Source organism: Solea solea, chromosome 19 (assembly GCF_958295425.1).
Source record: "Solea solea chromosome 19, fSolSol10.1, whole genome shotgun sequence".
NCBI classification, from domain to species: Eukaryota; Metazoa; Chordata; class Actinopteri; order Pleuronectiformes; family Soleidae; genus Solea; species Solea solea.
In genome coordinates, this window is record NC_081152.1 from 298,728 (window position 1) to 326,279 (window position 27,552).

The 27,552-nt window shown below is 45.3% G+C and overlaps 3 protein-coding genes across 5 annotated transcripts; 2 read left to right on the top strand and 1 right to left on the bottom strand.

The window, feature by feature from the left end:
• The first annotated feature begins 15,443 nt into the window (after positions 1-15,443).
• LOC131446142 (P2X purinoceptor 7-like) lies at positions 15,444-17,020 on the top strand. The gene is made up of 4 exons (XM_058617177.1): positions 15,444-15,842; positions 16,175-16,244; positions 16,534-16,688; positions 16,849-17,020. Exons 1-4 carry the CDS (start codon positions 15,715-15,717, stop codon positions 17,018-17,020), a joined length of 525 nt encoding a protein of 174 aa, XP_058473160.1. The 5' UTR covers positions 15,444-15,714.
• LOC131446585 (uncharacterized) lies at positions 16,753-26,747 on the bottom strand. 2 transcript variants are annotated; one of them, XM_058617916.1, is made up of 9 exons: positions 26,682-26,747; positions 18,893-18,995; positions 18,587-18,815; positions 18,230-18,500; positions 17,960-18,138; positions 17,767-17,843; positions 17,582-17,677; positions 17,351-17,499; positions 16,753-17,163 (listed from the first exon to the last, which is right to left on the bottom strand). In XM_058617916.1, exons 1-7 carry the CDS (start codon positions 26,712-26,714, stop codon positions 17,670-17,672), a joined length of 900 nt encoding a protein of 299 aa, XP_058473899.1. In that variant the 5' UTR covers positions 26,715-26,747; the 3' UTR covers positions 16,753-17,163; positions 17,351-17,499; positions 17,582-17,669. The 2 variants fall into 2 exon arrangements, with proteins under 2 accessions (XP_058473899.1, XP_058473900.1); XM_058617917.1 differs by lacking the exon at positions 26,682-26,747 and adding an exon at positions 19,404-19,436.
• Positions 19,908-23,644, top strand: LOC131446586 (PWWP domain-containing DNA repair factor 3A-like). Of its 2 annotated transcripts, XM_058617918.1 has the most exons (6): positions 19,912-20,961; positions 21,560-21,710; positions 22,261-22,356; positions 22,438-22,623; positions 22,748-22,836; positions 22,949-23,644. In XM_058617918.1, the coding sequence occupies exons 3-6, from the start codon at positions 22,339-22,341 to the stop codon at positions 23,073-23,075; spliced, it is 420 nt and encodes a 139-aa protein (XP_058473901.1). In that variant the 5' UTR covers positions 19,912-20,961; positions 21,560-21,710; positions 22,261-22,338; the 3' UTR covers positions 23,076-23,644. The 2 variants fall into 2 exon arrangements, with proteins under 2 accessions (XP_058473902.1, XP_058473901.1); XM_058617919.1 differs by having other exon boundaries at positions 19,908-21,710.
• Positions 26,748-27,552: the final 805 nt, after the last annotated feature.

Sequence of the window (27,552 nt, forward strand, 5' to 3'; positions counted from 1 at the left end):
AAATATACAATAAGAAATGAGGTTGTTTTAGACTAACATCAATAATACATCCACTCTTACTTTCCTCTCTTTAGCAAAGGATTAAACTCAGGAATCTAGTATATTGACACACAAGCAATAAGTAAGTCTTCATACAAGATGTAGTATCAACCAAATGAATCATTAAATGAGTGAACGTCCATAAAACTCACAGCCAGTGTCCCTTTGTTCTCGTGGATTGTTTGGAGGGAAAATAGGGGGGTCAAAGGGCGGAAGGGGCGGGTTATATAGGATTAGGGGTGTGGTCCAGGTAGGTGTGCCAGTGATGAGGCAGGTGAGGAGGAGACTTGGGATTTTAACAAATACATATACAATGGCCGTGCCACTTTAATATAAACCTAAAATTCGAAGGTAAAATCAATTATTAGTAATAATATACAAAGTGTTTACATTAAAAACAAAGTAACACGTCAACCACAAATCTATGGATCACACCAAGCATCTGAGAGACGTCTGAGCCAGAGGATCATTTCATCAGGACAGGCCGAGGTAACGCTGCTCTGCCCTGGGCACTGTGAGCACCGAGCGTCCGCAGAGGCGGAGCTGATCACCTCCGACAACGTACCGCGCTGAAATCAGTTCCAGGTTGGATATTCAACAGACATTCGCTCCAGATCCAACGGCACCCTCCTCCTTCTCCACCCCGAGATAGGTGCACGATCACGGCTTGTACAAAGTCCGACCCATCGCTCTCAACAACCATGGTCTCATTTAGGGACCATCAACGAATTACCGTTAAAAATGGATTAAAAAAAATTATGGGAGGTACTAAAATGGAATAAAAAGAGGTGTGTCCTGACTAGGCAGTCTAGTTCTATGTTGCTGCACTGTTTTGGAATCTTTAGGGTCACATGGCCTGGACGCGATTGAGATAAAATGCTAATATTTGCATCAAAGAAATGATTGAAAGTAAATCAAGTATTTAAATGGAATATAAAGAGGTGTGTCCTGACTAGGCAGTCTAGTACTATGTTTGTACACTCATTTGGAGTCTTTGGGTCACATTGCCTGGAAGCTATTGAGCTAAAATGCTAATATTTACATTATTAAAATTATAAAAAAAATAAATGAGGTAATTAAATATTAGTTTAATGTCATATGATCAAAATTAAAGTGTTAACGTTCGACTCTACACTTAGATTCAAGTGTTAAGTGTGTTTGCGGTTTGTTTCTGTCTGGTTGTGATGACTTTCTGTTGTACTCACGCCAGTAAACCGAATCCAGTCTGGGGTTTGTAGCAGGTTTGTACTGTAGCAGGTTTGCATTGGTGCTGCAAACAGAGAGTGAGACACAAACATGGGACTGTGATGGTTTCATTAAAGACAAGAGATGAGAAGAAGACTGGAGTCAGTGAGAAAACAAGGAAACAAAGTAACGTCAAACTTACGTCTGTGATCTGTCAGCATCTCCTCTCCCTCTGGTGCGGCTGTCAACACAGGAGTTTAAATATTGGCACAATGGTCAGCCAATCAGGTGTGAAATCTTGAAATGTTTGGGGCGGGGCTTATTATTGAAAACATGTGCGCTGTGACTGAGGAGCCTGGTGGTTCAGTGGCTGCGGTGCGCGTTGAGCCGGAGTGTGGATATGGAGTGTGCGCCTGTGTGCCACGCCGCGCGGCTTAAGTGAAGACCGACGCGCGCCGGGCTGAGGTGGGATCCTGGCGGGGCCGGGCGCACCGCACTTCCTTGTATCTAAAAAAAAAGAGAAAAGAATGCATTTGAAATTGTATTGTAGCTTGAGCATGCACATGAGTTCATTTGTCAATGTGTGCCGTGATTTCATAGCGCTGTCCACGGTGATGAAATGAGCCTCGGTGTCGGCAGGGTCACGGGGCCACCTCATTTTATATTTCCAGATTGTGGCTATGTTTGCACTGAGTGTGTTTCTTTCATTTCAACAATGTAGCCATAATGGTCTCTGGTTTTATGAAGTTAATGTTGAGAATGTGTCTTGTCTGCGGGGAATGAGTTACTTCAACTTTAACCATTTAGGAAACCAATTAAGTTTATTAACTCAAACAATTTAAGCATACAAAAGTATTTGATTTGAGTACAAGTAACTCAAGTATTTGTTGTTAAAGTAACTTGGGTAAAGTGCATTGTACTAATTCCATTCAGTTAATGAAAACTACTAAGTATGTGACACTTATGTGAAACGGATTTATCTGAACTGAAATGATCTTCTTTATACAAATGTTAATACTTAAGTTGAATTGACTCTTTTCTTTCTACTAAATCAAATTATTACATTCTACTTCTGACAACTTCAAATGGAGAGCGTAGATCAGTGTGTGAGCCATTACAACCTGATTGTGAGGACCAGAGACACATGGTGAGTTTCAAAGGGAACTCCTGCAGGAACCTGATCTTCATTCACTACTGCCACCAGGGCCACTGCCCCTCTTGGGTTGCTTCCAACTCATCCTGAAAAGGGAACAAACACATGTTCAGTGTTTTCAGTGTATTCAGACAAATCATTCAACTTAAAAAAGAAAACATGATGTCATCATCACTACTTGCAATAGTCAAATAGAAGCACTGTCAATAAAAAGGTAAACATGTTGCATGTATTATTTGTGAAATGTGGCGTTGTTTGTAGTTTAGTGTGTTTCCGCGTTTTCACGGCAGGGATGGCGTCTGCTGAGACGCTGGTTCCGCGGCTGCTGTGCGTTTGGCGCTGCGGCGGCGGTACGTGTCGTGTTTGCGCTGACTGTGTGCCCCGCCGCGCGGCTTAAGTGAGGACCGACACGCGCCGGGCCGAGGTGGGATCTCGGTGCCGTGTGCTGTGGCTGCGGTACGTGTGGCAACTGAAGAGCCTGGTGGTTCAGCGGCTGCGTTGCGCGTCGCGCCGTTGTGCGGATATGGAGGGTGCGCCTGTGCGCTGCGCCACGCCGCGCGGCTTAAGTGAAGACCGACACGCGCCGGGCCGAGGCGGGGCCGGGCGCACCGCACTTTTTTTATGAAGTTAATGTTGAGAATGTATCTTGAATGTATCTCGGTTTGCGCGGGCTCCGTGGCTGCTGTGCGCTCCGTGCGCTCCGCGGCTGCGGTTCCGGTGCCGTGCGCTGCGGCGGCGGTACCTGTCGTAACTGGGGAGCCTTGTGGTTCCGCGGCCGCGGTGCGTGTCCTCACTTAAACTGTGAGGACTGTACTCAGGCCAGTAAACTAACCTGATCTTCATTCACTACTGCCACCAGGGCCACTGCCCCTCTTGGGTTGCTTCCAACTCATCCTGAAAAGGGAACAAACACATGTTCAGTGTTTTCAGTGTATTCAGACAAATCATTCAACTTAAAAAAGAAAACATGATGTCATCATCACTACTTGCGATGCAATAGTCAAATAGAAGCACTGTCGATAAAAAGGTAAACATGTTGCATGTATTATTTGTGAAATGTGGCGTTGTTTGTAGTTTAGTGTGTTTCCGCGTTTTCACGGCAGGGATGGCGTCTGCTGAGACGCTGATTCCGCGGCTGCTGTGCGTTTGGCGCTGCGGTGGCGGTACATGTCGTGTTTGCGCTGACTGTGTGCCCCGCCGCGCGGCTTAAGTGAGGACCGACACGCGCCGGGCCGAGGTGGGATCTCGGTGCCGTGTGCTGTGGCTGCGGTACGTGTCGCAACTGAGGAGCCTGGTGGTTCAGCGGCAGCGGTGCGCCGGAGTGTGGATATGGAGTGGCTCGGGAACAAACACATGTTCAGTGTTTTCAGTGTATTCAGACAAATCATTCAACTTAAAAAAGAAAACATGATGTCATCATCACTACTTGCGATGCAATAGTCAAATAGAAGCACTGTCAATAAAAAGGTAAACATGTTGCATGTATTATTTGTGAAATGTGGCGTTGTTTGTAGTTTAGTGTGTTTCCGCGTTTTCACGGCAGGGATGGCGTCTGCTGAGACGCTGGTTCCGCGGCTGCTGTGCGTTTGGCGCTGCGGCGGCGGTACGTGTCGTGTTTGCGCTGACTGTGTGCCCCGCCGCGCGGCTTAAGTGAGGACCGACACGCGCCGGGCCGAGGTGGGATCTCGGTGCCGTGTGCTGTGGCTGCGGTACGTGTCGCAACTGAGGAGCCTGGTGGTTCAGCGACTGCGGTGCGCGTCGCGCCGTTGTGCGGATATGGAGGGTGCGCCTGTGCGCTGCGCCACGCCGCGCGGCTTAAGTGAAGACCGACACGCGCCGGGCCGAGGCGGGGCCGGGCGCACCGCACTTTTTTTATGAAGTTAATGTTGAGAATGTATCTTGAATGTATCTCGGTTTGCGCGGGCTCCGTGGCTGCTGTGCGCTCCGTGCGCTCCGCGGCTGCGGTTCCGGTGCCGTGCGCTGCGGCGGCGGTACCTGTCCTAACTGGGGAGCCTGGTGGTTCCGCGGCCGCGGTGCGTGTCCTCACTTAAACTGTGAGGACTGTACTCAGGCCAGTAAACTAACCTGATCTTCATTCACTACTGCCACCAGGGCCACTGCCCCTCTTGGGTTGCTTCCAACTCATCCTGAAAAGGGAACAAACACATGTTCAGTGTTTTCAGTGTATTCAGACAAATCATTCAACTTAAAAAAGAAAACATGATGTCATCATCACTACTTGCGATGCAATAGTCAAATAGAAGCACTGTCAATAAAAAGGTAAACATGTTGCATGTATTATTTGTGAAATGTGGCGTTGTTTGTAGTTTAGTGTGTTTCCGGGTTTTCACGGCAGGGATGGCGTCTGCTGAGACGCTGATTCCGCGGCTGCTGTGCGTTTGGCGCTGCGGCGGCGGTGCGTGTCCTCACTTAAACTGTGAGGACTGTACTCATGAGTTTATTTGTCAATGTGTGCCGTGATTTCATAGCGCTGTCCACGGTGCTGAAATGAGCCTCGGTGTCGGCAGCGTCACAGGGTGACCTCATTTTATATCTCCAGATTGTGGCTATGTTTGCACTGAGTGTGTTTCTTTAATTTCAACAATGTAGCCATAATGGTCTCCAACAACGGTGAACAAAACAAACGCCACAGAAGCTGCAGTGCAAACTCCACCCACCTATAGCTGCAGAGGAAAAACTACATGTCTACTATAAACTGCTTTCTATATTCCTTCCTGGTTGGATTTAAACACACATCTGCCAATTTATTAGGTACACATTTTCTGTTTATGAACACACTGATTGAAGGAGCCAATCACATGGCAGTAAGTCATTGCATTTAGGCAGGTAGACATGATCAGGACGCCCAAATCAAGTTCAAACAGACTATCAGCATTAGGAAGAAAGGTGATTCAAGGAGCTTTTAATGTGGCATGGTTACTGGTAGTATTTTTACAAACTGCTTGCACAACCACGGTGTGACAAACAGAAAATATCCAGTGATGCCATGTTGAGGTCAAAGATCAGCAGAAAGGCCATGCTAAGAAAGCAAAAGGAACTCAAATCAGCGCAACCAAAGTGTGCAGAACACCATCTGAAGGCACAACACATTGAACCTTGCCGAAAAATGACTGCCTCCGACGGGAACGCGCATCGGTTAAGAGGTAGTGAGCGTAGGTCTACTGGTAGATATAATACTGTATACAGGGTACACCCTATAAGTCGTTGTTTGAAGGAGCGATACTGACCAAATTCATTGTACATGCACCTGTTTTCCTCGACTGCTAATGCTGAAAAGATAGAGAATGTAAGCCCTAACAATCCAGAGTTACAGGGTGCAGTCACTTCTCGGCAGGCCCTGCCGAAATGTGACAGCACCCTGTAACTCTTTATTGCAAGAAGCAATATTGACCAAATTCACTGTACATGCACCTGGTTTCCTCTACTTTCCTCTCCTCTACTGATTCTTCCAATTAGCCACTCACAGTGTGACTCCTGGCTGCTGAGTTAGTTAGCACCAGTTAGTTACTAGAAACCCAAGCCTTTTTAGATGATTTATATTAATAAATACACCATTAAATAACGACTTAAGTGTCATTAATTATTTAAATTAATAAATAGCCTTTTCAATAATTACTTACATCACATTGGTTTTCTTAGGTTACAAAATACTGACCTGGGTTTTTTTCGTCATCACTTAGTAACAATAATAATAATAATAATAATAATAATAATAATAATAATAATATTCAGTGGAGCTCCACTTCAGGTTTTACTTGATACTCATTCCAAACTAAATGTTTATATTAGTAAAATATGTAATATTAGTTTAAATGTCATATGATAAAAAAAAGTGTTAAAGTTTGAGTGTACACTTACAATTAGGTGTTAAGTGTGTTTGTTTCTGTTTGGTTGTGATGAGTTTCTGTTGTACTCACACCAGCAAACCGAATCCAGTTCAGTCCGTCCATGAATACCAGTCCGGGTTTTGTAGCAGGTTTGCGTTGATGCTGCAAACAGAGAGTGAGACACAAACAGGTGACTGTGATCGTTTCATTAAAGACAAGAGATGAGAAGAAGACTGATGTCAGTGAATAAACAAGGAAACAAAGTAACGTCAAACTTACATCTGTGATCTGTCCCTCTGGTGCGGCTGTCAACACAGGAGTTTAAATATTGGCACAATGGTCAGCCAATCAGGTGTGAAAGCTTGAAATGTTTGGGGCGGGGCTTGTTATTGAAAACATGTGCGCTGTGACTGAGGAGCCTGGTGGTTCAGTGGCTGCGGTGCGCGTTGAGCCGGAGTGTGGATATGGAGTGTGCGCCTGTGTGCCGCGCCACGCCGCGCGGCTTAAGTGAAGACCGACACGCGCCGGGCTGAGGTGGGATCCTGGCGGGGCCGGGCGCACCGCACTTCCTTGTATCTAAAAAAAAAGAAGAAAAGAATGCATTTGAAATTGTATTGTAGCTTGAGCATGCACATGAGTTCATTTGTCAATGTGTGCCGTGATTTCATAGCGCTGTCCACGGTGATGAAATGAGCCTCGGTGTCGGCAGGGTCACGGGGCCACCTCATTTTATATTTCCAGATTGTGGCTATGTTTGCACTGAGTGTGTTTCTTTCATTTCAACAATGTAGCCATAATGGTCTCTGGTTTTATGAAGTTAATGTTGAGAATGTATCTTGTCTGCGGGGAATGAGTTACTTCAACTTTAACCATTTAGGAAACCAATTAAGTTTATTAACTCAAACAATTTAAGCATACAAAAGTATTTGATTTGAGTACAAGTAACTCAAGTATTTGTTGTTAAAGTAACTTGGGTAAAGTGCATTGTACTAATTCCATTCAGTTAATGAAAACTACTAAGTATGTGACACTTATGTGAAACGGATTTATCTGAACTGAAATGATCTTCTTTATACAAATGTTAATACTTAAGTTGAATTGACTCTTTTCTTTCTACTAAATCAAATTATTACATTCTACTTCTGACAACTTCAAATGGAGAGCGTAGATCAGTGTGTGAGCCATTACAACCTGATTGTGAGGACCAGAGACACATGGTGAGTTTCAAAGGGAACTCCTGCAGGAACCTGATCTTCATTCACTACTGCCACCAGGGCCACTGCCCCTCTTGGGTTGCTTCCAACTCATCCTGAAAAGGGAACAAACACATGTTCAGTGTTTTCAGTGTATTCAGACAAATCATTCAACTTAAAAAAGAAAACATGATGTCATCATCACTACTTGCGATGCAATAGTCAAATAGAAGCACTGTCAATAAAAAGGTAAACATGTTGCATGTATTATTTGTGAAATGTGGCGTTGTTTGTAGTTTAGTGTGTTTCCGCGTTTTCACGGCAGGGATGGCGTCTGCTGAGACGCTGGTTCCGCGGCTGCTGTGCGTTTGGCGCTGCGGCGGCGGTACGTGTCGTGTTTGCGCTGACTGTGTGCCCCGCCGCGCGGCTTAAGTGAGGACCGACACGCGCCAGGCCGAGGTGGGATCTCGGTGCCGTGTGCTGTGGCTGCGGTACGTGTGGCAACTGAGGAGCCTGGTGGTTCAGCGGCTGCGGTGCGCGTCGCGCCGTTGTGCGGATATGGAGGGTGCGCCTGTGCGCTGCGCCACGCCGCGCGGCTTAAGTGAAGACCGACACGCGCCGGGCCGAGGCGGGGCCGGGCGCACCGCACTTTTTTTATGAAGTTAATGTTGAGAATGTATCTTGAATGTATCTCGGTTTGCGCGGGCTCCGTGGCTGCTGTGCGCTCCGTGCGCTCCGCGGCTGCGGTTCCGGTGCCGTGCGCTGCAGCGGCGGTACCTGTCGTAACTGGGGAGCCTTGTGGTTCCGCGGCCGCGGTGCGTGTCCTCACTTAAACTGTGAGGACTGTACTCAGGCCAGTAAACTAACCTGATCTTCATTCACTACTGCCACCAGGGCCACTGCCCCTCTTGGGTTGCTTCCAACTCATCCTGAAAAGGGAACACACACATGTTCAGTGTTTTCAGTGTATTCAGACAAATCATTCAACTTAAAAAAGAAAACATGATGTCATCATCACTACTTGCGATGCAATAGTCAAATAGAAGCACTGTCAATAAAAAGGTAAACATGTTGCATGTATTATTTGTGAAATGTGGCGTTGTTTGTAGTTTAGTGTGTTTCCGCGTTTTCACGGCAGGGATGGCGTCTGCTGAGACGCTGGTTCCGCGGCTGCTGTGCGTTTGGCGCTGCGGCGGCGGTACGTGTCGTGTTTGCGCTGACTGTGTGCCCCGCCGCGCGGCTTAAGTGAGGACCGACACGCGCCGGGCCGAGGTGGGATCTCGGTGCCGTGTGCTGTGGCTGCGGTACGTGTGGCAACTGAGGAGCCTGGTGGTTCAGCGGCTGCGGTGCGCGTCGCGCCGTTGTGCGGATATGGAGGGTGCGCCTGTGCGCTGCGCCACGCCGCGCGGCTTAAGTGAAGACCGACACGCGCCGGGCCGAGGCGGGGCCGGGCGCACCGCACTTTTTTTATGAAGTTAATGTTGAGAATGTATCTTGAATGTATCTCGGTTTGCGCGGGCTCCGTGGCTGCTGTGCGCTCCGTGCGCTCCGCGGCTGCGGTTCCGGTGCCGTGCGCTGCGGCGGCGGTACCTGTCGTAACTGGGGAGCCTTGTGGTTCCGCGGCCGCGGTGCGTGTCCTCACTTAAACTGTGAGGACTGTACTCAGGCCAGTAAACTAACCTGATCTTCATTCACTACTGCCACCAGGGCCACTGCCCCTCTTGGGTTGCTTCCAACTCATCCTGAAAAGGGAACAAACACATGTTCAGTGTTTTCAGTGTATTCAGACAAATCATTCAACTTAAAAAAGAAAACATGATGTCATCATCACTACTTGCGATGCAATAGTCAAATAGAAGCACTGTCAATAAAAAGGTAAACATGTTGCATGTATTATTTGTGAAATGTGGCGTTGTTTGTAGTTTAGTGTGTTTCCGCGTTTTCACGGCAGGGATGGCGTCTGCTGAGACGCTGATTCCGCGGCTGCTGCGGTGGCGGTACGTGTCGTGTTTGCGCTGACTGTGTGCCCCGCCGCGCGGCTTAAGTGAGGACCGACACGCGCCGGGCCGAGGTGGGATCTCGGTGCCGTGTGCTGTGGCTGCGGTACGTGTGGCAACTGAGGAGCCTGGTGGTTCAGCGGCAGCGGTGCGCCGGAGTGTGGATATGGAGTGGCTCGGGAACAAACACATGTTCAGTGTTTTCAGTGTATTCAGACAAATCATTCAACTTAAAAAAGAAAACATGATGTCATCATCACTACTTGCGATGCAATAGTCAAATAGAAGCACTGTCAATAAAAAGGTAAACATGTTGCATATATTATTTGTGAAATGTGGCGTTGTTTGTAGTTTAGTGTGTTTCCGCGTTTTCACGGCAGGGATGGCGTCTGCTGAGACGCTGGTTCCGCGGCTGCTGTGCGTTTGGCGCTGCGGCGGCGGTACGTGTCGTGTTTGCGCTGACTGTGTGCCCCGCCGCGTGGCTTAAGTGAGGACCGACACGCGCCGGGCCGAGGTGGGATCTCGGTGCCGTGTGCTGTGGCTGCGGTACGTGTGGCAACTGAGGAGCCTGGTGGTTCAGCGGCTGCGGTGCGCGTCGCGCCGTTGTGCGGATATGGAGGGTGCGCCTGTGCGCTGCGCCACGCCGCGCCACGCCGCGCGGCTTAAGTGAAGACCGACACGCGCCGGGCCGAGGCGGGGCCGGGCGCACCGCACTTTTTTTATGAAGTTAATGTTGAGAATGTATCTTGAATGTATCTCGGTTTGCGCGGGCTCCGTGGCTGCTGTGCGCTCCGTGCGCTCCGCGGCTGCGGTTCCGGTGCCGTGCGCTGCGGCGGCGGTACCTGTCGTAACTGGGGAGCCTTGTGGTTCCGCGGCCGCGGTGCGTGTCCTCACTTAAACTGTGAGGACTGTACTCAGGCCAGTAAACTAACCTGATCTTCATTCACTACTGCCACCAGGGCCACTGCCCCTCTTGGGTTGCTTCCAACTCATCCTGAAAAGGGAACAAACACATGTTCAGTGTTTTCAGTGTATTCAGACAAATCATTCAACTTAAAAAAGAAAACATGATGTCATCATCACTACTTGCGATGCAATAGTCAAATAGAAGCACTGTCAATAAAAAGGTAAACATGTTGCATGTATTATTTGTGAAATGTGGCGTTGTTTGTAGTTTAGTGTGTTTCCGCGTTTTCACGGCAGGGATGGCGTCTGCTGAGACGCTGATTCCGCGGCTGCTGCGGTGGCGGTACGTGTCGTGTTTGCGCTGACTGTGTGCCCCGCCGCGCGGCTTAAGTGAGGACCGACACGCGCCGGGCCGAGGTGGGATCTCGGTGCCGTGTGCTGTGGCTGCGGTACGTGTGGCAACTGAGGAGCCTGGTGGTTCAGCGGCAGCGGTGCGCCGGAGTGTGGATATGGAGTGGCTCGGGAACAAACACATGTTCAGTGTTTTCAGTGTATTCAGACAAATCATTCAACTTAAAAAAGAAAACATGATGTCATCATCACTACTTGCGATGCAATAGTCAAATAGAAGCACTGTCAATAAAAAGGTAAACATGTTGCATGTATTATTTGTGAAATGTGGCGTTGTTTGTAGTTTAGTGTGTTTCCGCGTTTTCACGGCAGGGATGGCGTCTGCTGAGACGCTGGTTCCGCGGCTGCTGTGCGTTTGGCGCTGCGGCGGCGGTACGTGTCGTGTTTGCGCTGACTGTGTGCCCCGCCGCGTGGCTTAAGTGAGGACCGACACGCGCCGGGCCGAGGTGGGATCTCGGTGCCGTGTGCTGTGGCTGCGGTACGTGTGGCAACTGAGGAGCCTGGTGGTTCAGCGGCTGCGGTGCGCGTCGCGCCGTTGTGCGGATATGGAGGGTGCGCCTGTGCGCTGCGCCACGCCGCGCGGCTTAAGTGAAGACCGACACGCGCCGGGCCGAGGCGGGGCCGGGCGCACCGCACTTTTTTTATGAAGTTAATGTTGAGAATGTATCTTGAATGTATCTCGGTTTGCGCGGCTCCGTGGCTGCTGTGCGCTCCGTGCGCTCCGCGGCTGCGGTTCCGGTGCCGTGCGCTGCGGCGGCGGTACCTGTCGTAACTGGGGAGCCTGGTGGTTCCGCGGCCGCGGTGCGTGTCCTCACTTAAACTGTGAGGACTGTACTCATGAGTTTATTTGTCAATGTGTGCCGTGATTTCATAGCGCTGTCCACGGTGCTGAAATGAGCCTCGGTGTCGGCAGCGTCACAGGGTGACCTCATTTTATATTTCCAGATTGTGGCTATGTTTGCACTGAGTGTGTTTCTTTAATTTCAACAATGTAGCCATAATGGTCTCCAACAACGGTGAACAAAACAAACGCCACAGAAGCTGCAGTGCAAACTCCACCCACCTATAACTGCAGAGGAAAAACTACATGTCTACTATAAACTGCTTTCTATATTCCTTCCTGGTTGGATTTAAACACACATCTGCCAATTTATTAGGTACACATTTTCTGTTTATGAACACACTGATTGAAGGAGCCAATCACATGGCAGTAAGTCATTGCATTTAGGCAGGTAGACATGATCAGGACGCCCAAATCAAGTTCAAACAGACTATCAGCATTAGGAAGAAAGGTGATTCAAGGAGCTTTTAATGTGGCATGGTTACTGGTAGTATTTTTACAAACTGCTTGCACAACCACGGTGTGACAAACAGAAAATATCCAGTGATGCCATGTTGAGGTCAAAGATCAGCAGAAAGGCCATGCTAAGAAAGCAAAAGGAACTCAAATCAGCGCAACCAAAGTGTGCAGAACACCATCTGAAGGCACAACACATTGAACCTTGCCGAAAAATGACTGCCTCCGACGGGAACGCGCATCGGTTAAGAGGTAGTGAGCGTAGGTCTACTGGTAGATATAATACTGTATACAGGGTACACCCTATAAGTCGTTGTTTGAAGGAGCGATACTGACCAAATTCATTGTACATGCACCTGTTTTCCTCGACTGCTAATGCTGAAAAGATAGAGAATGTAAGCCCTAACAATCCAGAGTTACAGGGTGCAGTCACTTCTCGGCAGGCCCTGCCGAAATGTGACAGCACCCTGTAACTCTTTATTGCAAGAAGCAATATTGACCAAATTCACTGTACATGCACCTGGTTTCCTCTACTTTCCTCTCCTCTACTGATTCTTCCAATTAGCCACTCACAGTGTGACTCCTGGCTGCTGAGTTAGTTAGCACCAGTTAGTTACTAGAAACCCAAGCCTTTTTAGATGATTTATATTAATAAATACACCATTAAATAACGACTTAAGTGTCATTAATTATTTAAATTAATAAATAGCCTTTTCAATAATTACTTACATCACATTGGTTTTCTTAGGTTACAAAATACTGACCTGGGTTTTTTTCGTCATCACTTAGTAACAATAATAATAATAATAATAATAATAATAATAATAATAATATTCAGTGGAGCTCCACTTCAGGTTTTACTTGATACTCATTCCAAACTAAATGTTTATATTAGTAAAATATGTAATATTAGTTTAAATGTCATATGATAAAAAAAAGTGTTAAAGTTTGAGTGTACACTTACAATTAAGTGTTAAGTGTGTTTGTTTCTGTTTGGTTGTGATGAGTTTCTGTTGTACTCACACCAGCAAACCGAATCCAGTTCAGTCCGTCCATGAATACCAGTCCGGGTTTTGTAGCAGGTTTGCGTTGATGCTGCAAACAGAGAGTGAGACACAAACAGGTGACTGTGATCGTTTCATTAAAGACAAGAGATGAGAAGAAGACTGATGTCAGTGAATAAACAAGGAAACAAAGTAACGTCAAACTTACATCTGTGATCTGTCCCTCTGGTGCGGCTGTCAACACAGGAGTTTAAATATTGGCACAATGGTCAGTCAATCAGGTGTGAAAGCTTGAAATGTTTGGGGCGGGGCTTATTATTGAAAACATGTGCGCTGTGACTGAGGAGCCTGGTGGTTCAGTGGCTGCGGTGCGCGTTGAGCCGTCGTGTGGATATGGAGTGTGCGCCAGTGTGCCGCGCCGTGCGGCTTAAGTGAAGACCGACACGCGCCGGGCTGAGGTGGGATCCTGGCGGGGCCGGGCGCACCGCACTTCCTTGTATCTAAAAAAAAAGAGAAAAGAATGCATTTGAAATTGTATTGTAGCTTGAGCATGCACATGAGTTCATTTGTCAATGTGTGCCGTGATTTCATAGCGCTGTCCACGGTGATGAAATGAGCCTCGGTGTCGGCAGGGTCACGGGGCCACCTCATTTTATATTTCCAGATTGTGGCTATGTTTGCACTGAGTGTGTTTCTTTCATTTCAACAATCAAGCCATAATGGTCTCTGGTTTTATGAAGTTAATGTTGAGAATGTATCTTGTCTGCGGGGAATGAGTTACTTCAACTTTAACCATTTAGGAAACCAATTAAGTTTATTAACTCAAACAATTTAAGCATACAAAAGTATTTGATTTGAGTACAAGTAACTCAAGTATTTGTTGTTAAAGTCACTTGGGTAAAGTGCATTGTACTAATTCCATTCAGTTAATGAAAACTACTAAGTATGTGACACTTATGTGAAACGGATTTATCTGAACTGAAATTATCTTCTTTATACAAATGTTAATACTTAAGGCGAATTGACTCTTTTCTTTCTACTAAATCAAATTATTACATTCTACTTCTGACAACTTCAAATGGAGAGCGTAGATCAGTGTGTGAGCCATTACAACCTGATTGTGAGGACCAGAGACACATGGTGAGTTTCAAAGGGAACTCCTGCAGGAACCTGATCTTCATTCACTACTGCCACCAGGGCCACTGCCCCTCTTGGGTTGCTTCCAACTCATCCTGAAAAGGGAACAAACACATGTTCAGTGTTTTCAGTGTATTCAGACAAATCATTCAACTTAAAAAAGAAAACATGATGTCATCATCACTACTTGCGATGCAATAGTCAAATAGAAGCACTGTCAATAAAAAGGTAAACATGTTGCATGTATTATTTGTGAAATGTGGCGTTGTTTGTAGTTTAGTGTGTTTCCGCGTTTTCACGGCAGGGATGGCGTCTGCTGAGACGCTGGTTCCGCGGCTGCTGTGCGTTTGGCGCTGCGGCGGCGGTACGTGTCGTGTTTGCGCTGACTGTGTGCCCCGCCGCGCGGCTTAAGTGAGGACCGACACGCGCCGGGCCGAGGTGGGATCTCGGTGCCGTGTGCTGTGGCTGCGGTACGTGTCGCAACTGAGGAGCCTGGTGGTTCAGCGGCTGCGGTGCGCGTCGTGCCGTTGTGCGGATATGGAGGGTGCGCCTGTGCGCTGCGCCTGTGCGCTGCGCCACGCCGCGCGGCTTAAGTGAAGACCGACACGCGCCGGGCCGAGGCGGGGCCGGGCGCACCGCACTTTTTTTATGAAGTTAATGTTGAGAATGTATCTTGAATGTATCTCGGTTTGCGCGGGCTCCGCGGCTGCTGTGCGCTCCGCGGCTGCTGTGCACTCCGCGGCTGCGGTTCCGGTACCGTGCGCTGCGGCGGCGGTACCTGTCGTAACTGTTGAGCCTGGTGGTTCCGCGGCCGCGGTGCGTGTCCTCACTTAAACCGTGAGGACTGTACTCAGGCCAGTAAACTAATCTGATCTTCATTCACTACTGCCACCAGGGCCACTGCCCCTCTTGGGTTGCTTCCAACTCATCCTGAAAAGGGAACAAACACATGTTCAGTGTTTTCAGTGTATTCAAGGCGACATCGAATGCTTGTATCACACATATATGTTAGTTATGGAGGTCTACTTACATATATTAACTTGTTTTCATGGTTCAAAACCTTCTAATCGCTGCAAACGAGCCGATCAAAATATCTCCTCACTGACGCTCTCGTCAGCCGCGCTGTTTCAGACCAAAACCACCCCCCCAGAACGTGGACTGTGTTGTGATTGGCCAGCCAACGAGAGCTTTCCCACTTTCCTGTGATTGGCCAGGTACCTGGAAGTGACGTGTTTAGAACGTCAGCTCTCAGATACGCGACTCTTTTTTTTTTTTTTTTTTTTTAAACAACTTTATTGAAATACGGTTACATTACAAAAGTGAAGAAAGAAACATATTACATTAGTGAACAAACAGAGCAAAAACAGGAGAAATAAAACTTTGCCAGGGTAGCTGATGAGTTATTAAAAAAAGAAAAGGAAGACCAAACATTGACAGTCTTAATTGCTTTTGTGTTATTAGAGCCAGAAATCAAATAAATCAGATACGCAGCTCTCCCTCTGGCACGATTGATGCTCTGCTCGTCATTATCAAAACATTGTTAAATGGCTGTGTCACGACCCCGCGCCGTAATCCCTTACACATTTGACCCGGAGTCTGACCCAGAGACAGAAGATACTGTCGCAAGTGAAACACCTCCACAACAAAGACTGCTGCAGGACGCCTCAGAATGGTAATGTTTTCTCTGTGTATATTCCCAATACTGTATGTGGTTAATTGTAGGGAGACACTGGTTGAGGCTTGATAACCCGCCCTTCCCCCCACCATTTTTTCTAAGTATAAGCTACAGCAATACCTGTACATGTCTTTTTGTTTTCTATTTAGATTTTATCACTTGCTGTTTGGTGAAACGCTCTTTTTAACATTTTGTGTAGATATCTGGTGGGACTGTAATGAAAGTAGTTTTGTTCCCCTGTACGTAATATAAGTAACTGATGAATAGAACTCTTGAATCTATGAAATGTGTTACTGTACTTTTCATACACAATACTGTATCTCTGGAAGGTGCACTTGTGGGAACTGCATGACGATGCCCACAGAAGGGGAGAACGTCTGCTGTAGAGAAACACTTATGGTATTATTTTGCCCATAAGCAATAACTAAGTGTTGTAAAATAATGGATTAGTAAATGTTAGTTTAGATTTATTTTTTTATAAAGCAATGTAGTACAAATTTAACTATTTTCAATCCTGTAATTAGGCCAGTGCCCTATAATGTAGCTCCATTTTCTTTAATCCTGTCTGTAACTATGATTGTACCAACCTTTTTACAGTAATAATCCATCACTTTTTTGAGTGATCCAGCTATTTTCACCTAATGACTCTATGCCATTACTGTAACAGTATTGCTCTGCCCCTTTTTAGGTTATCCGAAGAATGAATGAACTTCCGGACACACCAACATGCATGATCTACCATCCAGGCCTGGAGCCTAACTGTTTGAACCCATACACACTGCAGAACATGAACAACATCTACCGGGCAGACTATGGGCCTTTGCGGGGAAGAACAATACACGAGTATGTATGTAACATACAAATAAGAGGCATATTTAAATCATCACACACATAAGTGATAAAAGAATTGTGTCTTAGAAATGTTTAATAAAAACTTTTTACACAAAATGTGCACAGTGCAAGAGCAGCATTTAATTTTTTTACATTTCTATCCACTTTCCAGTCGCTACCGGCATTTAGCATACCGCAGCTTTGTCAGCTGGTGCTGGGGATATTTGGGACGACGTGTACGAGTTGTCATCCCGTCGTGTGTCGGATACGCCAGGAGTTTCCTGATCTGGCTGGACAATATGTTGGCTTCCGCCCACCCCTTGACTGAAGCGGGTCACGTGTGAGGCAATGACTTCCTCCTTTGAGGGTCTGTCATACTGGGCTGACAGGGTCTCTGGGATGGCGATCTTCCTCATGTCCTCAGCGAAAGACTCTGGGTCCTCCATCACCTCCTCGAACACCAGCCTCATCAATTCAGCCACATAGTCTTTAAAATGTAACAGAGAACCATGACATTACATTCAGACAGTAATTTCTTTACTGTGTCATTACATTTTCAGCTATTTAAATTTAAATGTGTTATTTGTTGTGTTAGGTGTTAATTTAAGTTAATAAGAAAGAAAAAAAAGCCAAAAAAAGTTTGTCAGTATTTGTAAAACATTTTAGTGACTTACTGTACGTGGGGTCTGTTTTGACCGGCTTTGCGGTGGGTTCTCCCTTCTTGGCCTTCGAATACGACACTCTGTAGACAGCTTGGCCTAAAGCTGTTGTTGCCTGCTCACGGCTGGAATTTTCGTTGTGATGCATGGATGCAAGGTACAACCTATGTAATATAAAGATTCCAATCAATGAGACAGTCTTGTTTTGATTTTTAGTTCCAACGGTTATGATGTCCACTTTGCCACCTTCTCTGGGCCCGATGTTGAGGACGTTGCACTGTAGTACAGACTTCGTCGTAGTCCCTCCTTTTCCATGTGGTAGCTACCACCCACTTCATTGCTCTGTTGAGAGAATTGCAAACACAAAGTAGAAGCAACAAATTAAAAACATATCTTTCTTCAAAGTAAAATGTCACGAGAATCCTACACACCTGAACTAGCTGGAGGTCCAAAATTTTGTTGCTGTCCATGTGCATCAAGGAATAGCTCCCAAATTTTGCAGAGTGCCCTGAAGTAAACAGAACAATATGAATTCATTTCTTGAAAAAAACTAGTGATTGATATTTTTTTTATGTTTACAAGTGGTATTTATGATTTTGATGATGGTCTGATTTTTTTCATTACCTGGAGAATCTGCACGCATGTCTCCTGCAACTTGAACTTCCCCCCCCCGGTTTCAATGTGGAGAAAAGGACCTGCTGGTCACTCTTCCACTTGTGGACGATTGCAGGTTCCAGGTATTTCCTTGCATGTTTCCGGAAGGTGTCATAATGAGAAATCTGGAGCTGCAAGGCGCGGCATAGCTAACATAACAATAATACAAACAGTGTTTAGTAATTGTTTATTGGTCGAAAGTGTCATATGATTTGGACGACAAAACATTAATAGTAATACCTTTTCCAGCTGGATGAAGGATGCACCAGTGAAATATGTAGCAGCAGATAACTGTACATTGCCAACTGGGGTGTTCTTAATCATGGGCTGACTTTGCCACTTCCTGGAGTAGTTGCATTTTGGACACGTTTGATGAAATGCAACATACGTGCCCTTCTGTTGCTGCTGCACTTCGCAATTTCTCTTGCACACTGGACATGTGTCAAAAAGCTCCCTCAGGCAGGACTCAAATACAATGCATTTTTTATCCATGTATACAGCACTTTCCGTCCTACAAATGTAACAAGACAAAAAGCATTTAGCCTCACTTCTTTGATCTGAAGTGACATGCCTAGTGAACTTGAAGTCAGTACTTACAACATTGTTGAATCATGTGTTGTTAGGGATCCGCCAGGAGTAAAGGTTGGGTCATTTGGGTCGACTTGTGACTCTGGTGAGGTGAATCCCTCTTCCTCCTCTGACTCAACACGTGCTCTTTTTTGTGGTCCAAACCCTGGCACCTTTATAGGTGTGGATGAAAACATGTACTCCGGTAGTGTGGTTTGTGTGCCAGCAGTCTCATGTGACAACACTGGTGTCTGGGTCCCTATGGAGTAGATACAATGTGTGAACATTTCATGCTCTTCAATAATTTGGTTCTTATGAAATTTCAATTCTACTTACTTTGGCTGTGCACGTGTGCTTTCAAGGTCCCAATTGACAGTTGAGTGGCACATGTTCTCACACTTGGAGCTTCTGTTTGTGTGCCCGTGTGGATAAAACGATCCTGGTATGGAAAATAGTAAAGGTTAAAACAATAATACAGATCATGCTCAAAAGACTGGCTTTCTACTTCATTAACTTTCCTGAATCTGCCCCAATTCGACTATAACTTGTTCCCTACTTTAACATAAACACACGTTTCCAACACCGCCTGAATAACGTTGTGTTTACAAGTGAGAGAGACACATGCACGCAATTGAAACGAGCGAACACGGTCCCAAACTTCTACAGCGATTCACCTGCTTAGCTCTGTGCTCCCCGGATAGTCACCCAAAATACAGCCGTGTTTATCGGCATGGAGAGACGCATACACGCAACTGAAACGAGCGAACACGGTCCCAAACTTCTACAGCGATTAGCCTGCTTAGCTCTGTGCTCCCCGGTTAGTCACCCACAATACAGCCGTGTTTACCGGCATGGAGAGACGCATACACGCAATTGAAACGAGCGAACACGGTCCCAAACTTCTACATCGATAAGCCTGCTTAGCTCTGTGCTCCCCGGTCAGTCACCCACAATACAGCCGTGTTTACCGGCATGGAGAGACGCATACACGCAATTGAAACGAGCGAACACGGTCCCAAACTTCTACATCGATAAGCCTGCTTAGCTCTGTGCTCCCCGGTCAGTCACCCACAATACAGCCGTGTTTACCGGCATGGAGAGACGCATACACGCAATTGAAACGAGCGAACACGGTCCCAAACTTCTACATCGATAAGCCTGCTTAGCTCTGTGCTCCCCGGTTAGTCACCCACAATACAGCCGTGTTTACCGGCATGGAGAGACGCATACACGCAATTGAAACGAGCGAACACGGTCCCAAACTTCTACATCGATAAGCCTGCTTAGCTCTGTGCTCCCCGGTCAGTCACCCACAATACAGCCGTGTTTACCGGCATGGAGAGACGCATACACGCAATTGAAACGAGCGAACACGGTCCCAAACTTCTACATCGATAAGCCTGCTTAGCTCTGTGCTCCCCGGTCAGTCACCCACAATACAGCCGTGTTTACCGGCATGGAGAGACGCATACACGCAATTGAAACGAGCGAACACGGTCCCAAACTTCTACATCGATAAGCCTGCTTAGCTCTGTGCTCCCCGGTTAGTCACCCACAATACAGCCGTGTTTACCATACCCATACACGCAATTGAAACACGAGCGAACGCGTGTAGCTTAGCATGTAGCCGGCTATCGCTAATGCTAAACGGCAGAACGAGCACACAAAGACAGTATTACTGTTTGAAATACTTACTTGTGCTGCAGGTAATCCAGCATGTATTGTAGGTACTGCTCCTTCTTTGAGGCGAAGTGTGGTGCTGTGCCCTGCTTTGTATTGCGCGAAGTTTGTGTAACAATCCTCCGTGAAGTGGTTGCCACATACATGGAGAATTTTGGGAAATGTAGCAGGCACATTCCCATCAAAAATGAACAATATCCACTGAGCTTTTGTTTGCTCATTGGTGGGGAGCTTGTGGAGCGTCTGTCCTTGTTTACTACAACCCAGAACAGAGCAAACTGATCTTTTTTTCGAAGACATGTTCTCAACCGATATGCTCAGCAGCTACAACGAGACTAGTTCTTCTTCTGCGGTTGAATTTACGCAACCGGATGTGCCCGGAGTAGTGCCCGCACCAGGAGGAGCTACGGTGGTGAGAGGAGTGTTGAGGATTTCTGATGACATCATCAGCTTCGGGAAGGAGAAGGGTCTAGCTGCAGACCCGCAGACCACTCAACGAAACGCCCCTTTACTCAACGAAACGCCCCTTCACTCAACGAAACGCCCCTTTACTCAACGAAACGCCCCCTCACACTCAACGAAACACCCCCTCACACTACCCGACACTCTGATTGGCTCTCAAGAGACTGCGTCTGAAACGTGATGAAGTTTACGTTGACCGAGTATGAAGAGGGAACCCGAAAAAGTAACACGGTTAAAACATGGGGAAAATAACGGAGGAAAAGGTAAGAATGGATAAAAAACACATTTAGATATTGAACACTGGATGAATAGTCATTATTTGTATCCATTATATCAATTAAGTGCGGTTTATTAACCAGTTATGTCTGCATGCTGTAACGATAGGGATTGTAACAGCAAGCAAGACGCAGCGATTTTCTCCCTTTTTTCTTTTTTTTCCTTTTTTTCTTTCATTTATATGTACAGGTTATAACATTGACAATATAACATTGTCTCATCATCTCAACCAAGAAACGTATAAGATAAACTATATGACCTCTATATATTAGTATTTATCTGTTTTTTAATCTTTAAATGACAGCTTTGCTCATTTGAAAACGTGTGACCTCAGTTCTACAATTGTTAAGATAAAAGATTTGATGATGAATAATATTTTTCATGTTTAGAAATTAGAAGTTCTGTTGAATCACAGTCAACAGTGTCATTTGATTTGATTTATTTCAGTTAGCCTGCTTATATTTTAGGACAGGGAAAGTCTTAAAGGCAAATGCAGTCCAGTTCATTACTACTTGATTCTGGATTAATAATGTTTCCATGATAAAAAATACAAAATACAATTTTAATTTACATTTTCTCTTATAGAGCAACACTACGTTCAGTGAAGGAGCAGACCCTGAGCTGAGGAGATCCGACTCGGACACTTATCAGGGTCCGATCTGCACAAAAAAGGGGAGCTATGCAAAGCTTGTGTCCCATCTGCAGGGACACCAAAGGTCAATGGTGGAGTACGGTGGTAAGTCCTAAATTATCAAATATTTTTTCATTTCAACGCTGAAAGGCTTTAATTTCCCCATGAGCCTTATGTATTATGAAATGTGATGTTATTTCTGTTTGTCCTGGCCATGGATAACTGTGACCATCAAACTATTCAACTCATCCATTTGAGTATCAGAAACTCAAAATAAGTAAAGTAAAGTAAACTAATGCTGGAGCCATTTCATCTATGTGTACTGTACTTCATGTGTGTAGAATCTTAAGTCAATGTGTATTTTATTTTCACTCTTGTTGAGAATTTAGATATTGAGAAAAAGTTTCAAGATTCCTGCATTTTATAGATGCCCCTGATAATAATGATTGTTCTCAGAAATAATGTAACAATTTGCCTCTCAGGCTTATCTGTATATCCATTTAGGGCAGTGATGTTACTGTGGCCAAACAAGTTGCCAGCCAGGATGACACCTCATATCAGAGGAAGTGCAAATAATCAGGGAAAGAAAATGTCTTATTCAAAGTTCTTAATCACATCTATTCAGTGTTGCATATTATGTGTAATTTAATTTTAGGAAAGGGCCCAACAAGCCCAACAGAAGTGACGCGAGGCATGTTGTCTGTTAACCAGTGTAATCACAGAGGATCAGGGCATGCTGCAACACCTTAAAGTGAGTGACAATGGCATTTAGTGTGGTGTTTGTGTATTTGTATATGAATACCCAAACTAAAATCCTATACAATTTTTATAGAACATCATCACAGGCAACACGGTGTCTCCTTGGGCCAAGAAACAGGACAGGGTCATCCTTCTTTTTGAAGATGATGAACAAGTGGACAAAGTCATGCACTTCTTGTCTGAAGTACTCGAACGTACTGAGACAGACAAGAAGTCTGCAGATCCAGTGGCATTCGTAATGGATGTACTTTTGCCAGAGGTGAGATCTCAGACACTGACACTGATTTGTAGACTACATGTTTTATGTGACTGCATATGTCTGTCTCCTTTTAACACATGGTCACTGTCTAACACCATCTTAAATCTTAATCTTCATGCCACAGGCAACAGTATACGCCCTCGGAGCTGTTCACTCCATCTCCCTGGACAAAGCCAAGGAGATGTACATGCGTGGCACAGAGTTTGACTCAAGGTAAGCCGGATAGTTTAGGAAACTGTTAATCTAATTTTCAGTTTATATCTTATTATGTATTTGAGTGTCTTTAACGACTTAATTATTTTGCTATATCATTTTGTCTTGTCAGCGAGATAACCCAGCTTGGGGAACAGCTTCAGAGCCACATTTCCTCAAAAGCGAGGCAGAACCTGGATATCTTCCTGAGCAATTACAAGAAAGCCTTGGAGTCTAAGGAATTCCTCAGGCGCCTGTAATCCCTGGGTAGTGAATGTGTCTGCTGGATAGTCTGTTGTGTATAAAAGAAAGAAAATATATCATTCAACACTTGTATTCATTACATGGATTTGAAAGTTATACAACTTCCTGTGCAGAATCAAGGGTTTCAGTGCATTTGTTTTACTTTCATCAAAAGACCTACTGATGTCCAACTGGCTGGGTTTGATTCAGATACCAATGTTTCACATATCTTCCTGGAAATAGGTAACATCTCCTTAATGACATACTCAGCAGATCTTGTCTACTTAACTTCTGTCTACCACCACCTGGACCACACCAGCACAGAATTTAAGGAGGGTTTCTTTCAGGTTAAAAACCTGATCAAGTAGACTTTTATTAGTTCTAATCGTTGTTCTGTCCAGTTGAACAACATGTCAAACTACAGACTAATAAGACATTCAATAAATGTAGGCCTATATTAAACACACCTTTTTGTAACATACAGGTTGCCATGATGTTGGAAGTTTGCAAAAACAAATGAAATTATTCAAAGTGTGTGTTCAAAGTGGAATTTGTGATATTATATTGTATAAACGTGATATTATATTGTATAAACGTGATATTATATTGTATAAACATTGTATAAACGTGATATTATATTGTATAAACGTGATACTTATATTGTATAAACGTGATATTATATTGTATAAACGTGATAATTATATTGTATAAACGTGATATTATATTGTATAAACGTGATAATTATATTGTATAAACGTGATAATTATATCACATAAACGTGATATTATATTGTATAAACGTGATAATTATATCACAAAAACGTGATACTATATTGTGTAAACGTGATGTTCAAAGAACTTTTCCAATCGGCATTTATATATTTTAGCAGTTTGGCTATAACATTTCATACTTTACAAAGTGACATTAATTATTCACAAATTTCACAGAAAGTACATTTCTGTGTTCACAAAAGTCAACACGAGTATTTATTCTTCTCTATTCCTGTCGCACACCGGGATAAAAGTCTCTGTCAACAAGTGTCTATGAGATACGCGTGTGTAAATAAAGTTTCAATAAAAGAAGACGTTATCACGTTAGTAAACGTCATCACGTTTCAGACGCAGTCTCTTGAGAGCCAATCAGAGTGTCGTGTAGTGTGAAGGGGCGTTTCGTTGAGTAAAGGGGCGTTTCGTTGAGTGAAGGGGCGTTTCGTTGAGTAAAGGGGCGTTTCGTTGAGTGGTCTGCGGGTCTGCAGCTGGACCTACTTGTCGGGAAGTGCAGATCCGCTTGGCAGAGCCCAGGACAACAATACAACACTATTTTCTCAGCAGTGGCTGAACTGTTTGTTCTGAAACTTCAGGGTTTCATAAACGAGGTAATGACGCAGATACACACACAAACGCAGCGTTAATTGGAGCTTCCGGTCTTTGTCGCCTTTCAGACAAATCATTCAACTTAAAAAAGAAAACATGATGTCATCATCACTACTTGCGATGCAATAGTCAAATAGAAGCACTGTCAATAAAAAGGTAAACATGTTGCATGTATTATTTGTGAAATGCGGCGTTGTTTGTAGTTTAGTGTGTTTCCGCGTTTTCACGGCAGGGATGGCGTCTGCTGAGACGCTGGTTCCGCGGCTGCTGTGCGTTTGGCGCTGCGGCGGCGGTACGTGTCGTGTTTGCGCTGACTGTGTGCCCCGCCGCGCGGCTTAAGTGAGGACCGACACGCGCCGGGCCGAGGTGGGATCTCGGTGCCGTGTGCTGTGGCTGCGGTACGTGTCGCAACTGAGGAGCCTGGTGGTTCAGCGGCTGCGGTGCGCGTCGCGCCGTTGTGCGGATATGGAGGGTGCGCCTGTGCACTGCGCCACGCCGCGCAGCTTAAGTGAAGAACGACACGCGCCGGGCCGAGGCGGGGCCGGGCGCACCGCACTTTTTTTATTAAGTTAATGTTGAGAATGTATCTTGAATGTATCTCGGTTTGCGCGGGCTCCGCGGCTGCTGTGCGCTCCTCGGCTGCTGTGCGCTCCGCGGCTGCTGTGCGCTCCGCGGCTGCGGTTCCGGTGCCGTGCGCTGCGGCGGCGGTACCTGTCGTAACTGGGGAGCCTGGTGGTTCGGCGGCCGCGGTGCGTGTCCTCACTTAAACTGTGAGGACTGTACTCATGAGTTTATTTGTCAATGTGTGCCGTGATTTCATAGCGCTGTCCACGGTGCTGAAATGAGCCTCGGTGTCGGCAGCGTCACAGGGTGACCTCATTTTATATTTCCAGATTGTGGCTATGTTTGCACTGAGTGTGTTTCTTTAATTTCAACAATGTAGCCATAATGGTCTCCAACAACGGTGAACAAAACAAACGCCACAGAAGCTGCAGTGCAAACTCCACCCACCTATAGCTGCAGAGGAAAAACTACATGTCTACTATAAACTGCTTTCTATATTCCTTCCTGGTTGGATTTAAACACACATCTGCCAATTTATTAGGTACACATTTTCTGTTTATGAACACACTGATTGAAGGAGCCAATCACATGGCAGTAAGTCATTGCATTTAGGCAGGTAGACATGATCAGGACGCCCAAATCAAGTTGAAACAGACTATCAGCATTAGGAAGAAAGGTGATTCAAGGAGCTTTTAATGTGGCATGGTTACTGGTAGTATTTTTACAAACTGCTTGCACAACCACGGTGTGACAAACAGAAAATATCCAGTGATGCCATGTTGAGGTCAAAGATCAGCAGAAAGGCCATGCTAAGAAAGCAAAAGGAACTCAAATCAGCGCAACCAAAGTGTGCAGAACACCATCTGAAGGCACAACACATTGAACCTTGCCGAAAAATGACTGCCTCCGACGGGAACGCGCATCGGTTAAGAGGTAGTGAGCGTAGGTCTACTGGTAGATATAATACTGTATACAGGGTACACCCTATAAGTCGTTGTTTGAAGGAGCGATACTGACCAAATTCATTGTACATGCACCTGTTTTCCTCGACTGCTAATGCTGAAAAGATAGAGAATGTAAGCCCTAACAATCCAGAGTTACAGGGTGCAGTCACTTCTCGGCAGGCCCTGCCGAAATGTGACAGCACCCTGTAACTCTTTATTGCAAGAAGCAATATTGACCAAATTCACTGTACATGCACCTGGTTTCCTCTACTTTCCTCTCCTCTACTGATTCTTCCAATTAGCCACTCACAGTGTGACTCCTGGCTGCTGAGTTAGTTAGCACCAGTTAGTTACTAGAAACCCAAGCCTTTTTAGATGATTTATATTAATAAATGCACCATTAAATAACGACTTAAGTATCATTAATTATTTAAATTAATAAATAGCCTTTTCAATAATTACTTACATCACATTGGTTTTCTTAGGTTACAAAATACTGACCTGGGTTTTTTTCGTCATCACTTAGTAACAACAATAATAATAATAATAATAATAAGAATAATATTCAGTGGAGCTCCACTTCAGGTTTTACTTGATACCCATTCCAAACTAAATGTTTATTTAAATATTATTTTAAATGTCATATGATAAAAAAAAGTGTTAAAGTTTGAGTGTACACTTACAATTAAGTGTTAAGTGTGTTTGTTTCTGTTTGGTTGTGATGAGTTTCTGTTGTACTCACACCAGCAAACCGAATCCAGTTCAGTCCGTCCATGAATACCAGTCCGGGTTTTGTAGCAGGTTTGCGTTGATGCTGCAAACAGAGAGTGAGACACAAACAGGTGACTGTGATCGTTTCATTAAAGACAAGAGATGAGAAGAAGACTGATGTCAGTGAAGAAACAAGGAAACAAAGTAACGTCAAACTTACATCTGTGATCTGTCCCTCTGGTGCGGCTGTCAACACAGGAGTTTAAATATTGGCACAATGGTCAGCCAATCAGAGGGGTATTCCAGAAAGCAGGTTCAACACACTCTGAGTCTATCCCTGAACTCTGAGTTGACTTACTCTGAGTCGGGAAACTCTGAGTATCCGGTTCCAGAACAGCTGATCTGAGTTAGTTCAATCAACTCTGAGTATGTTAACCTCGAGGTACGCGCGTGCACAACCACTGAAAAAAGCCATCATCAATGGAGCCCCGATACCACGAGTCACCATGACAACCGAGAAAAAAAAGATCAACATATTTCAGTGCGAAGGAGTTGGAGATCCTTATGCTGGGCTACGGAGAATATGAGCACATATTTCGCCGCGAATGCAACACAGCTGCAGCAGCGAAGGAGAGAGAGACCGCATGGGAGAAAATTGCTGCCCGAGTCAACGCGTAAGTTTGAACGTACTATTCCATTGACGTAACATTTAACCGTAAGATCATAACATAGTCTATAGTTATGAATATAAGTAGGAATGAAATCTGAGTTTTTCATTTAGGTGCAATCCAACAGGAGAAAGGAGGACTTGGAAGCAGCTCAAAATGAAACATAAAAACATCATTCAAAAAGGTAAGGCATATTTTGCTAGGCTATGATTGCACCTCACTTTGATTTATTTT